The sequence below is a fragment of the Lissotriton helveticus genome, chromosome 7 (genome assembly GCF_964261635.1).
Source record: "Lissotriton helveticus chromosome 7, aLisHel1.1, whole genome shotgun sequence".
Taxonomy (NCBI): domain Eukaryota; kingdom Metazoa; phylum Chordata; class Amphibia; order Caudata; family Salamandridae; genus Lissotriton; species Lissotriton helveticus.
In genome coordinates this window covers 1,959,646,750-1,959,661,860 of record NC_136068.1, presented here as the reverse complement: position 1 = coordinate 1,959,661,860, position 15,111 = coordinate 1,959,646,750, and the positions used below count along the sequence as shown (strand labels likewise).

The 15,111-nt window shown below is 48.9% G+C and overlaps 1 protein-coding gene across 1 annotated transcript in view; it reads right to left on the bottom strand.

Annotated features, from left to right (window-relative positions):
* Positions 1 to 15,111, bottom strand: part of LOC144770984 (putative cation-transporting ATPase 13A4) — a 1,004,626-nt gene that overhangs the window by 688,792 nt on the left and 300,723 nt on the right. Inside the window, exons 9-10 of the mRNA XM_078655851.1 lie at positions 11,648 to 11,779; positions 4,650 to 4,820 (exon numbers count right to left, since the gene is read on the bottom strand). Of these exons, the coding sequence (XP_078511977.1) occupies positions 4,650 to 4,820; positions 11,648 to 11,779 (303 nt within the window). The remainder of the gene's footprint in view (positions 1 to 4,649; positions 4,821 to 11,647; positions 11,780 to 15,111) is intronic.

Below are 15,111 nucleotides of genomic sequence, written 5' to 3'. Positions count from 1 at the left end.
ACATCCTTCACAAGACTTTCTAGTGGATCCCTCCGAAACCATAAAGCCTGTCACCCACGCACTCCTAACAAGCAGACTGGAACCGGTAATGCCCTCTACGTCGGATTCAACAAATCCCTGCTCCGAAAGCTCCAGACCATCCAGAATACTGCTGCCAGACTCAGCATACCACAACATGAACACATCACCCACCACGTGTGAGACCTCCACTTGCTCCCCTTCGAGAAGAGAGAAATCATCAAGCTACTCGCTCACACCTACAAATCCCGCCCCAACACCAGACCCCAATACCTCAACTAAAGGGACTCCTTCCACATATCCAAGAGAAACCTCTGCTCTGCCGAAACCCCGCACATCAGCAGAGCCTGAGCTGGTAGAAGAGCCTACTCCCACATCGCGGCAAAGCCCTGGGACGAGTTCCCGCTCAACATTAGACAATACCCCACTCTGAACACCTTCATGAAGTGCCTCAAGACCTGGCTCTCTGGCTGAATCGGAGCTGCATGCCCCCCTTACCCAGCGCCTTGAGACCCCCACGGGTGATAAGCATGCTTTACAAATCCCTGATTGATTGATTGATTGATTGATTGATTGAATCTGAAGCCTCAAAGTTTTCATAACTCATACTGACACATGGAAAGCACATGGGGACAGTATCACCGTGAAATGGAGCATTGCTCAAACTGTCCTAAGCGAACACATCACACGCCAGGGAAAGGTGGAGTTAGAAAACTGTGCGAAAAATATCAAATACCAAATGGGGAAGTTGCTATATTATATGAACAAAGACTGCACAAACCCTAGGATCGAATTTATGTGGTTTAACTCTTACACCTGATTTTCCTATCATCTAAGCATATCAGCAAAATGTTTGTGGGAGCAGAAGACAACTGCATTCGATGCAGAGCTGGGAATGCAAATTTCCATCACAAGGGGTGGGAATGTCCACAGATCATGTAATACTGGAACTCAGCTAATGAATTCTGATTTGGAGGTTCCAGTTCGAGGAAAAATAAATCATCAAACAATGTACCCTCCTGGCATATCTCCTAAATAATAGGATAATAGCTATGACATGAAAGGCAGAAGCAGCACCTCTCAAACTACTCAGGCTAAGGAAGCTGCAGAGACTGGTGACTGCTGAGATTGAGACGCTCAAGAGGATGCAGAAACCAGGAAATGCAGGCGGATAGCAGACCAGTGTTGAAGCATGCAGACACCCATTGGACAGTGGTGCTTCAGCATCAGGGCATCAGGTTGCAACTCTGCCAACTGTGCATTTAAACACCCTGGGCCTCATTTATGAGGCCGTGCGTCACTTTTACGCCGCCGTTGCGTCACTTTTCATAAATGAGGCCCCCTGGCCTTTGCTTCTGCCACACTGCTCAATATTTAATGTAGCATTGCACACGGAAACATAACTTTTAACACGAAGAGTGCCAGTGCACAGGTCACCCCTCTCAGCCTCCTGATGACAAGTGAGGGGTGAGGTTGAGGGGTGCAGCTACAATGCATCCACATTATGGAAGGCATTTTACATAATATTTGCAATGTATAATGCCAAAAACTGTGTAAGATTATGTCAGCGTGAACAAAAGATCCCTGGGGATGAATTCAAACGTGTTGGTGGCCTCCCTCGGAAGCCACGGTGAGAGCTACCGGATGTGTGTTGTGTATGTGAATGACATCTTTCCCTGATGGATGCCTGAAGACTTGGAATCTGATGATGACTGTCAGTCAATCTCTCCAGGAATCCTGGTGTGGGAGAGTGGTATTTTGGCGAGGGTGGTTGTGAGGCCTGTCCAACGGATAATGTTACTATTCTGTGTTAGGTCCAGTTAGAGTCACTTAGGGGCAGACCTACAAGAAAGTGCTGCAGCGCGGCACTGCAAGCCCTTTGGCTGCGCCATGCTTCGACACTTTCAGAGCACAGGAATGCGAAAAATTTACAAGAATATGTCGCATTCTCCCCTGCGCTGGCGCACAAACACCTGCCAAGCGCTGGCGCAGGCACCCTTGCACCATGGTGCAAGGATGCCTGTGCCATGGGGCACCTTCCTGCACAAAAACAATCACTAAAGCATTTTTCCTCTTTCAATGTGTGTTGTAGCAGCACGCATTGAAAGAGGAAAAAACGAGGAGAAATGAAAACATTTCTCCTCGTTGCGCCTCCCTACGCATTCAGACGCATCTACAGATTTACGATTTCTCATAAATCTGGAGATGTGTCTTGTTCCATGGGTGTTGCGTGGGAACACCCACAGCAACACCCATGGAACACCCCTTCAATGCAAAGTGCTGCGTGTGAAGGGGCCATATTTACAAGTAGAGGAAAAATCACGCAGGGTGGCGTTTCTTGTCCTCATAAATATGGAGGAGCCCCCTGCGCCACCAGCACGTCACGAAAAGTGACGTACTGGTGGCGCAGGTGGCTTGTAAATCTGCCCCTTTAATTTCAACATACCCTCGGTCCAGGGTGACTGTGACACAGCGCAGTCAGGCTCAACTCAAAGGAAAACAGTTGTAGAGCATTTACCAGCACCTAAAAAGTTAAAAGGTAAAAAAAACATAATAAAAATCGCACTTCGATTTCATGAAATAGCATATGTATTTTTATCTCTAAGTGAACAAAATGTGATGAGGTGAGTTGGAGATATGATTTTTAGGTGTTTTAGAGTTTTCTGGTTCCAAAAAGTGCCAAATGACAACCGCGGGTATCTAGACCACGTCAAAGTCAAACGTTAAGGCCGACTGCAATGGAGTGCGGGTCAGATTCAGGGACCAGGTTTGTCCCGGAGAAAAGTTTACCTTCTGACCAAGGGCCTGATTTAAATCCGGGCAGACAAGTTACTCTGTCAAAAGGGTGATGGATATCCTGTCTGCTAAATTATCAATCAATCAATCAATCAATCAATCAGAGTACTTGTAAAGCACGCTACTTACCCATGAGGGTCTCAAGGCGCTGGGGGAGGGGGGTGCTGCTACTGCTCGAAGAGCCAGGTCTTGAGGAGTCTTCTGAAGGTGAGTAGGTCTTGGGTCTGTCGTAGGTGGGTGGGGAGTGTGTTCCAGGTCTTGGCGGCGAGGTAGGAGAAGGATCTGCCTCCGGAGGTTGTTCGTTGGATGTGGGGGACAGAGGCGAGGGTGAGGCTGGCGGAGCGGAGCTGGTGGGTGGGGGTGTAGAAGCTGAGTCGGCTGTTCAGGTAGGCTGGTCCTGTGTTGTGTAGTGTTTTGTGTGCGTGGGTGAGGAGCTTGAAGGTGATCCTCTTGTCGACAGGGAGCCAGTGTAGGTCTCTCAGGTGGGGGGTGATGTGGCTGCGGTTGGGGACGTTGAGGATCAGTCGGGCGGAGGCGTTTTGGACGCGTTGTAGTCGTCGTAGGTGTTTGACTGGGATTCCTGCATAGAGTGCGTTGCCGTAGTCCAGTCTGCTGCTGACGAGGGCCTGTGTCACTGTTCTTCTTGTTTCGGTCGGGATCCACTTATAGATCCTGCGGAGCATGCGGAGGGTGTTGTAGCACGAGGAGGAGACGGCGTTGATCTGCTTAGCCATGGAGAGGGAGGAGTTGAGGATGAATCCTAGGTTGCGTGCATGGTCGGTGGGTGTTGGTGCTGTTCCCAGTGTGGTCGGCCACCAGGAGTCGTCCCAGGCTGAGGGGGTGGGTCCGAGGATGAGGACCTTTGTCTTGTCCGAGTTCAGCTTCAGACGGTTGCTACTCATCCAGTCGGCGACGGCCTACATTCCCTCGTGGAGGTTGGTTTTGGCGTTGTGCGGGTGCTTGGTGAGGGAGAGGATGAGCTGGGTGTCATCTGCATAGGAGATGATGTTGAGGTCGTGCTGGCGGGCCACTAGTGCGAGGGGGCGCCATGTAGATGTTGAACAGCGTCAGGCTGAGCACTGTGGGATGCCGCAGATGATGTCGGTGGCTTTGGATCGGAAGGGCCTGCTGCGCTACCCTAAGGCAAAAAACCCATAAATAAGGCCCCAAAACTTTGCAAACGTATTTCACTATATTTGTGCTACTTATGAAAAAGAAATTAGAACAAAATATTGCCTCAAACTATAAACGTATATGTCATATATTGATACGTACAGTATTTTTACACCTAATCGAACAGAAATAGTGCTTGTAATATTTGCCTTCTGTCCTGCACAGACATTGCTTGCGCTATTCCTTTTTCACACTAGCACAGAAAAGGATGTAGGTATATAAGTCTACTTGCTTTTACTGCAATTTGTTTTGCGTTATTGTCAAAGGATCAAATCCCAGCATGTTTGCACATGATAAAAGGACATTGGAATATGCCCTTCACTAAATTGCTTTAAACTTCCGTCTGCCAAATTTCAAAGGTGGGTGGTATATAGTTTTGTTTTCATAGGACAGACATAATAAAGATCTCTGCTGCAGACTCAGGAAGAGATTCATTGTGCATTATAAGGAATAAAGTACCCCCAACCATAAATAAAACTGGAATCACAAGTCAGCTCTGAGTTCAATAGCCATGAAGGTATGTTAACCCATAAATACCTATCATGACATAGACATTCCTGCAGTCTTGACCTCTGGACCCTGTTGCACAATTTTCACTTTTGTAAAAAGAGTCAGTGGAACTATTATCACAGACAAAGGCAAAGCTGAGTTAGTGACCTTACCAGTTTGCAGAACCACAGCTCTGGCGGGGCCGGAAGCAGATGCCTTGCTCTGGATGAGGTTGGTGCCACAGAACAGGACGTGCCTCTTATAATCCTCCCCACTGTACTCCTTCCAGGGCATGGGGCTGTCTGCTTCAGGTAATGGCATCTTTGTGACTGGTACACTCTCCCCTGTAAGGAAAAAGTAAGCTTCTGCATTACACTTGTTTACAGACCTCTGGCAGAAGTAAAACATTATTAAGAGTGAGTCCATGAAGTGGCATTTTAAACACAAACATGTTCCTCAGTATTCTAAAACGTGTTGTGTTTAGGTTCACTCTGCCACCAAGGCAACACCCTTTCACTTGCTCAAGAAAACACAATTAATATCCACAGCTATCCAATGATTCAGAAGGGTAGAAAGAGAAAACAGAAATGTTGAGACAAGAGTTAAAGAGACACAAATAAAGAAATAGAGAACCAGATCTAGAGAAAGTAAAAAAGAGGGAAAAAGAGAACGCGCTAGGAGAAATGGAGAGAGAAAAAAGAGGAACGGCGAGTGGAAGAAAGTGTAGCGACAAGAGACAAAGTGTTGAGGAGGAAGCAAGGGAAGCAGAAGAAGATAGAATGAGAATGAGAGAGAGCACGCGCGAGAGAGAAGTATTACATATTGGTGGCGTTTATTACACAGAATGTAGTGATTTGAAAAAACTATTTTCCCCAAAAATGTGAAGTATTTCCTGGGTCTGTGAAATATGGTTTCATTATAAAAATGAGAGGGCCCAAAGCTGCAGAGCCTCACCAGTGTCAGGGCCACTAGGGGTCGGAGGCAGTAGAGGAACAAAGTATGGAGCAGGGCGACCTAAAGTGGGCCGCCGCAGGCCCCTGCGTACATTTGCCACCCGCGCAGAGCAAGTGGTAAATGCATGCAGGAAACCCCAATGAAGGTTGTATTTTGTGTGGTTTTACAACTAGACACAAAATTGCCCATTCCATGGGGTTCTTCACATAATTGCATGGTGCTAGGTGGATTTGACTAGGTGGTGATGGTAAAATGGTCATTGCTGTAGAGATACATTTCGCGCCATTTTAGTTTGCCTTTATAAGTTGGCTTCTTTCCGGGATGTGATTTGAACATATTTTTCACTAAGACCAGGAAATGCCACACCTGCATTTTTTATAGTTAGACATTGTTGTTCTGTAGTCTGCACTGTTAGTTTGAGTGACACCTACTTGAACGCTTTATCTTTGCTTTGTTTTGTACTCGCCGGAGACAACTCTTTTACCCAGACTCAATAAATCTGGTTTTCTGCATCCCTTGCAGGGCTGGTTGGGTCAGCATCCCCTCAATGGTGTGCCTCCCCTGATCCACACGCCTCGGCCTGGGACTGTAAACACAGCACATACAGCTTTGTCTAAGCAGCATCACAGGGTCATCTGCTATCTCAGCGTGGTGCCGGGGTTTTCTGCATGCATTTTCACTCATCAAGATTGCCAAGTCACCAGGCAGGTCGCTCCCCACGCCACCACGCGGCCCTCCTGTGTGCCCTGAGCCACTGCTGCTGCTCATACTGGTTTGTACCTGCTTGTTTTACTTTTCTGTGCTCTCTGTACTTGTGCCCCCTGTGCCTCACTTTGCCTGTGTACCCCCGCTCTGTGCCCCCACCTGCTCAGTTAGCATTGTTGTTTTGTGCCCCTCTGTGCCCTCTTTTGCCTTCTGTATTCAGCTTCAGGAGAACCACGACCCACCACCACCACCCGCAACAGGTTCCCCGTAGGAGCTGGAGCAAGATCACCGCCGACCAGCTCACCACCTCCCTCAGCCAAAACCCTCCCGCCAGCGCAGCGGACCCCAACGAAACTGCCCACAACCTCACACAGAGGCTCACCAACTGCGTCGACGACCTCGCACCACTGAAGAACCCTCCCAGCAGACCCGGCAGCAAGAAAGCCACGTGGTTCACCAACGAACTCAAAACATCCAAGAAACACTGCCGCACCCTCAAAAAAGCCTAGCGCCAAGACCAGACTACAGAAAACATGACTGCCCTCAAGATCGCCACCCGCACACACCACCAGCTGATCCGCACCACCAAAAGGAAAACATTCAAAGAACGACTGGACAACAACACCCACAAAAGCAAGGAGCTCTCCAACCCCAGCGCCGGAAACAACGACATCACCCCCTCGCAAGACCTCTGAGACTCACTCGCCTCCTTCTTCCACCGCAAGATCACCAACATACACAACAGCTTCGGCGCACCAACCACGCACCCAATGACCGGACCAACTCCCCCCACCACCACCCTACGCAACTGGACCCCGGTCAGCACCGAAGACACCACCCGCACGATGAACACCATCCACTCCGGATCCCCAACTGACCCCTGCCCCCACCACGTCTTCAACAAGGCCGACTCCATCATCGCACGCCAACTCCGTGACATCATCAGCATCTCCTTCAACACCGCCACCTTCCCGGAGAGTTGGAAGCATGCCAAGCTCAGCGCCCTCCTGAAGAAACCGACAGCAGACCCCACCGACCTCAAGAACTTCCGCCCCATCTTGCTCCTCCCTTTCCCCCCCAAAGTCATCGAGAAGACCGTCAACAAACAGCTCGCCGCCTTCCTTGAGATGAACGGATCCCTCGACCCCTCACAGTCCGGTTTCCGAGCCAACCACAGCACCGAGACCGCTCCCATCGCAGCCACCGACGACATCAGATTCCTGCTTGACAACGGGGAAACAGCTGCCCTCATCCTCCTGGACCTCTCTGCAGAGTTCGACACGGTCTGCCACCGCACCCTAATACAGCGCCTCAGCAACATCCGAATCCAAGAGAAGGCACTGGAATGGATCATCTCGTTCCTCGCCGGAAGAACCCAGAGAGTCCGCCTCCCCCCGTTCAGATCCACGGCCACCGAAGTCATCTGCGGCGTACCACAGGGATCCCCGCTCAGCCCCACCCTCTTCAACGTCTACATGAGCCCCCTCGCAGACATCACACGCCAACAGAACCTTAACATCATCTCCTACGCCGACGACACCCAGCTGATCCTCTCCCTTTCCAACGACCCTGCCACCGCCAGAGCCAGCCTACACGAGGGAATGAAGGACGTCACCAAATGGATGAAGAACAGCCGCCTGAAGCTGAATTCCGACAAGATGGAAGTCCTCATCCTGGGATCATCCCCCTCTGCCTGGGACGACTCCTGGTGGCCCCCTACAAACGGACCACGCACGAAACCTGGACTTCATCCTGGACTCCTCCCTCTCGATGACCAAACAAGTCAACGCCGTCTCGTCATCCTGTTTCAACACCCTGCGCATGCTCCGAAAGATCTTCCGCTGGATCCCCACCGAACCCAGGAAGACGGTCACCCAGGCAACCATCACCAGCCGATTGGACTACGGGAACACCCTCTACGCAGGAACCACAACCAAACTACAGAAAAGACTCCAGTGCATACAGAACGCCTCCGCACGACTCGTCCTGAACATCCCCCGCCACAACCACATCTCCGCCCACCTGAGAGACCTGCACTGGCTCCCCGTCAGCAAAAGGATCATGTTCAGACTCCTCACCCACGCACACAAGGCTCTCCACGACCTGGGCCCCAAGTACCTCAACAACCGCCTCACCTTCTACACGCCCACCCGCCAGCTGCGATCGACCAGCCTCGCCCTCGCCACCGTACCACGCATTCGCAGAGCCACCGCTGGAGGAAGAGCCTTCTCCTTCCTAGCGGTCAAGACATGGAACTCCCTCCCCATCCACCTACGACTGACCCAGGACCATCTCTCCTTCAGGAAGCAACTCAAGTCCTGGCTCTTCGAGCAGTAACGGACCCCTCCCCCCAGCGCCTTGAGACCCTACCGGGTGAGTAGCACGCTATACAAATTGTTTTGATTGATTGATTGATTGTATCCTGCTGTGTGCCCGCTCGCCCCCGTCCAATCTCTTTCCCACCGCTGCGTCCCCTGTGGCACGCACCCCTCTGCCCCCATTTGCCGCCCTGCTCCCGCCTCCCAGCTGCTCCTCCCTCCCACTCCCCCTCACATGGAGGCCGCGCGCAGCGGCCGCGCCGCTGGCGCGCCTTAGGCACGCCTAAAGCAAGTCTGTCTGTGCCCGTCTGTGCCTGGACCATGCCCAGCACTAGGACCTCTGGCCCCCACACTCACCACGACACACTTCACCGCTACGACTCCAGCACCCTCCACACACTCAACGCCTGACGTCAGGCACCTGCTGCCTGGCTACCCCGAAGTGCACACAAGGACCCTTCTACTGCCGGAGCTGCAGCTTCTTCAGCATCTGGCCCGCCAACCCACCCACCGAAGAACCCAACTTCCTCAGATGCATCCTGCTCAACACCCGCTTCGCCTGCAAACACGCCGTCGAACTCTGGTACCTACTCGACACCAGCGCCCCATACGTCACCTTCCTGACGGAGACCTGGGTGACCCCTACCTTGGAGCCCAACACTGCCATAGCCATCCCAGGAGGCTACAATATCACCTGCAAGGACCGCACCAACGGAGTAGGTGGAGGAATTGCCATCGTCCACAGAAACACCCTCAAAATCTCGACAGATGGTGATGACACCCTCAGCACCGCCAAACACCTGCCCTTCAAGATCCACACCGACCCCACCACCACCCTCAGAGGCACCCTCCTCTACAGACCCCCAGGACCCCAACCTCAGTTCACTGACTCCATCGCCGACTTCATCAGCACACACGCCCTCGCCTCCACGGACTACATTCTCCTGGGGGACCTGAACTTCCACCTCGAGAACAACAACAACTCCAACACCTCCACCCTGATCAACACCCTCTGCAACCTCGGACTCAGACAACTTGTCAAAACACCCACTCGCCACTGTCCCCTGCATCCGAAGAGTGGCCGCCGGTGGCAGATCAGTCTCCCACCTTGCCGCCAAGACGTGGAACACCCTCCCCATCTGCCTACCGCAGACCGAAGACCTCCTAACCTTCAGGAGACTCCTCAAGACCCGAATCTTCGAACAGTAGCAGCATTCCCCCCAGCGCCTTGAGACCCTCACGGGTATGTAGTGCGCTTTACAAATGCTTTCTTTGATTGATTGATTGATTAAGTTAACTCTCTTGCGTCCCAATGTCTTCCGCACACTATTCCCCAAATACTGCACAATGAATGAATGAATGAAACAACACTTGTATAGCGCTATCTACCCGGAGGCCTCGTAGCGCTTATCAGAGAAATCAGAGAAATGCTTCAGCTCTGAGTGAGGACAACAAGTTACGGCTCTTCTGGCACCTTCGTCACATTCACAAATGTGGCTTGCTGTAGCATGTGCTTTCTCTTGGAGCAGGAAGGGCTTATGTGTTCAACCTTTACTTGACTCTTTGTTTGTGCTGCAAGGATGCAAGGATGCCGGAGCAAAGAGTTTATTCGTTTCAGATCCATGTAAAATCAGGATCCGTGCACCGTGCTTACACAATATGCAGTGTGGCATGCCGACCACCCGTGGACACCCTTCTCAAATGTGACGTTGTGTTAGTTGTCGCCTCCTCCCCATTCCTATATTTCCAATGAAAGACTTTACCTTCAAGAATCACTGCACCCAAATGAAACGCATCCAGGACTCTGGCTAGCACTGGCTGGAATTCTAGGGATTTATTTTTGCCTTTTAGAAACTATATCTTTGCCACAGACTTCTCATGATCAATTGCAAAAAGTTTCTTCTTAACTCATATAATGGTCTGTGGGCTAGTTGAGGATCAGACCACTAACCTCTTATGGAAATAAATGTACTTGAAACCCGTTAATCATGTATATTGCGCTCAATTGGTATTTTGGTCTGGATTTCGACAGCACAGCTATCAAACAGGGGGGCATATTATCAAGAACAGGCGTTAAAATGATCGCCGCTTAATCGGCAGAAAACTGCCGCTAAAGCAGCGATAATGGGTTGATAATATTCCCTTGTGAATTCCCATAGCAGCCCAGGTTAACATCAGAGCCTGGGCTGCTATGGGAATTCACAAGGACATATTATCAATCCCATTATCGCTGCTTTAGCGGCAGTTTCCTACCGATAAAGCGGCGATAATTTTATTGCCTGTTCTTGATAATATGCCCCATGGTTCTTTCTTACAACATACACAGAGTGGGCCTTGAGTCCACATCTTTCAACCATGAGTTACTTTGATCAGCCTCTGTAAGCCATTGACTTGAGACTTGGTAAATGTCATCTTGACTCAGCCGGGCGGAGTATTTATCTCTCTTTTAATGGCATTGGTTGTTGGTGTACCCCTCCACCTTAACGCCAATGTGTGTTTTTAATCACATGAGGGTCTACCCCACAACTGTAGCCTTCTTCGATAATGTCAGCTGGCTCCCTCTCCAATGTCTTCTTCTAATGTGCCAATCCTGCGTCCATTAACACACAAACCCCAGACCTGTTAGCTGTTGCAATGCTTGTTTCTAAACAGTAGATTTACCTTTCTTTACTGGTCATAGACCCAAAAACATATTGACCAAAGCTGAATCAGTGGAAACCATTTGTAAAGGTTTAATTTGATTTTAGAGCAGGGATTCTACTTGACTAACACATTGTACAGTCTCCTGGATAACCTCACAACAAGGCAGGACAGCCTAGGCACAAGCCAGTGCACTAGCAGGGGGGGGGGGATTCTCACCTTGGAACCCCTTTTATTGGTGCAGTAAAGATGGGAAAATGAGACAGCAATAACTGGTGATCAGAAACCTAAAGACAACTAATGGTACCAGACACCTTTCATCTAGTTTTAGGATTTCCTGAGGTTGATGTTGTTCTGAGAGTACTGGCGCATCAGAGGATATTGTGTAAGACTAATTGGTTATTTATTGAATATGGAACTGCGCATTTATTACGACCGCTATTTTTATGTATAGTATGTATTTATTGCATTTGCACTTTTATGGTCAAGTGACCGAAATAAAGTACTTTGATGATGAACTGTGTCACAGAAGACAATATAAAAAGTGTTCATACCTGTAAGCATGCCTTCATCGACAATGCAACTCCCATTAATGAGAACAGCATCACACGGCAAATAGAGCTTGTTTCCAGTTAATATAAGCACATCTCCGGGGACTAAATTGTGTGATTCCACCTCTTCGTACTCTATAAAAAAAAGAAAATATATTGTTTAGACATTCCTATTATTATGGAGAGTTCATAACTTGGTGTTGCACTTTTGCAGTCTTGTTTTTAAGTGTGGATAACCCAGACAAATAATTTGTTATCTTAAAATGTGAAATTCAAAACATTTCAATAACCATTCTGTTAGAATCCTTGTTTGAGCTCCTCCATCAATAGAATTCAATGTTTCTCAAATATATCATATCCAAGAAGAGGTAATTTAATGCTGTAAAAATGTCAGAAAGCAGAAAAAGAGAAGGGCTTAGGAAGAAAAGAAGCTCACATCTCCTACAACATTTATTAGTGCTATGCGAATGTTTTGAAATGATACAAGAACTAACTTCTAAAAACAAAAAAAAACACTGAACTTCACCAGTTAAAGGTTAGTGACATAACTGCAGTCTTCTCTCCTGACATACACTGTTTTTGTCCTCACACATTACAATACTCATAACATGTTAAATGACAAGATGAATGGAACTTAAAGTGGGGTTGTAAGCATGGCTCTAAGGTTGTGTGCTTTTGTGGTCATCTCAGGAATGTGTGTGTAGTATATTTTAGCACTGGTGTATGAGCCCTGGACGAGCAGAAACAACAATACTAGTCAGGCTAGGGGCTGAAAACTTTAAATTGTCCTGTGCTCACCCTCTGGTAGCTTTGCACAGAGCAGTCATACTTAACTTAAAGGCAGTGAGTAAAGAATTTGTGCAACACCTCAAACAGTAAAACAGTGAAAACACCACACAAAATGATTCTACAACAGGTTAGAAAATTAGCTCTGATTTTAATAAATAAAATAAGGCCCAAACAAAAATAATCCAATTAGATGTTGATTTATAAAGTTTATAGTGAAAAATAGTGCTAAGAAGCACAAAGTGCTATTGGGGATATCTGGTTGTGCCCGACTAGAACAAAGTCTCAAGTTCAGGTCACCCACTATGGAGCGCGCGCCAAACGCTGGGACCCAGTTAGGCCCGCTGAACAGAGTACCTTACATCCTGGTTGCGGATAGTTGCATGGATCCACGTAGAAGATGTGTTGTGCAGCCGAGGCGATGCATCGGTTTCGAGATGCGGTGAGGCTGTGAGGTCCTGTTGTCTCAGCGCCAAGGATCCCATCGATGGGGCTTAAGATGCAGAGTCCGGTGTCAAGGTTACGAAGCACAGCTGAGGCGATGCGTCGGCTTTGATGAGCGGTGAAGCTGCGTTTGGAGATTTAGTATCCTTGTTGACACTGCTATGCTGGGAGAAACATCTTGCAGAGATGGTTCCAAAGGCAATGCGTTAGCCCCAAGATGCAGGGGGAAACAGCGTTTACAACGCTGCCATTACATTGCGTTCCTTTTAAAACGCGGTCATTATAACAACCGCGTTGTTACAATGTGATGCCTGTACATCGCAAGTCATTAGATAGACTTGCTGTAGGGGGCATTCTAACCTAAGGAATAGTATTATTTACTAATCCAACACCTTCCCCACTGTTGCGCAGGCTGGAGTAAATTATACTATTTCTAAATCCCGCCCGCCCCCTACAGCAAGTCAATCTAGTGACTTGCAGTATAAAGGTATCGCGTTCTAACAATGCGGTCTTTGTAACGACCGTGTTGTGACAGAACGAGATGTAATAGCATGCAATGTAACATGCTATATTCGATGCAGGAGGTGGTGGTGATGCAAGTCTTTTAGCCATGGCTCCAATACACGCAGCAGCTGCGATGTAGTAGTTCTGCTCTAGGATGCTCCGCTCAGCCGGGTAGATGCGTCAGTTAGGCTCAAGGATGCATCGCTCAGCAGAGAAGAGTCATCAGTTTCACTAGCAAGCACCCTAGGCCCACATCCAAGGGTCCATGACTGGTGGTAACACCACTTGGCAGGGTAGACTGACAGATGACAGAGTTAAGGTGCAGGTGCCAGCCAACTAGCGCACTCTGTACCTCTGAGCTCTGGGGTCAAGAGATGCAGGACCATTTAAGTTCTGGATCAAAACCATATAATATTAAGTTAACGTAGTAGGGAACCACAATCTTTACGTTAACTTAATATTATATGGTTTTGATCCAGAACATAAATTGTCTGAACCGTTAGCTAAACTTGTTTATATCATAATCGCAGTGGCAAGATCATTGTTACTCCAGTATTGGAGGTCAGAGACGGTTCCTAGTAAGCATGGGCGGATTTTGCGGATTCGCAATCCGCGAATTTGCAGATTTGCGTATTTGCGGATTGCGACAATACGCAAAATCCGCGAATTCTCGCGGATTTGCGGATTTTTTGGGGGGGTGTGTGTTCGCACGGGTTTCTGCAAGTTCGCGAGGGTTTTGTACAATTTCGCAAATTGCGAACTTACTTGTCGGGTCGCCAGTTTTGCGAACTTGTTGTTTCTACGTGCCCAGCCTGTTTGCAAGGCTTTCTTCATCACTGCCACCCTCTGTCACCACTGGCACTCTCTTTGGTCACCCATGCCACCCTCTGGCTCACCCATGTCACCCTCTGTGTCATCACAGCACCCTCTGGTTCACCAGTGTACATTATTGGGGCAAAGCAAAGCACTGCCATCCTCTGTCAACACTGGCACTCTGGTTCACCCATGCCACCCTCTGGTTGGCACACCCATGCCACTCTCGGTGTCATCACAGCACCCTCTGATTGACCAGTGAGTGTACATTATTGTGGCAAAGCCAAGCACACCTGCTAAGTGCTTTAAGTTTTGCAAACAACAACACCTGCCCTGCCCCAACTGACATTAATGAAGGCTGGCACCTGCTTGTCTGCTCCCTTTCCTTTTTGTTGCAATGTAAATTTTTTTTAACAGGATGCAATGGCATACTTGTAACTATTCTGTGACTGTCAGAGCAGGGTCACACAATAGTTGCAAGTAGGCACCTGGATTCTGGAGGGCCCCTTCAGGAAGCACTACAGGTAAATGGTTACAAATGATGGGCTCGAACTTTTGCACCTGCTCGTTGGTTTTGCTTTTGCAAAACTCGTTTTTCGGTAATTTCGCCCTATTCGCGAGGCGCGGCGTCGTGCGAAATCGACCGTGGAAGCCGCGAACTCGTGCGAGTTACCCCAAGGTTGAGTATGGGCGCCGCCATTTTGTTTGCGTGACGTATTTCCGTTTCCGCCCGCTATGTGTAATCTCGCGCAATGAGCGCCTTGCGAATGCAAGTTCGCACGAGTTCGCGAGAGAAATCGCGTGCGAACTTACTTACACGCACGTGTTCGGGCCGCCATCTTGTTTTTCATTCATTCCTATGTGTCTGGGCATGGTGTTTCTATCCTCTGTATATCTCTGCCATCCTTTGCTTGTTTTAA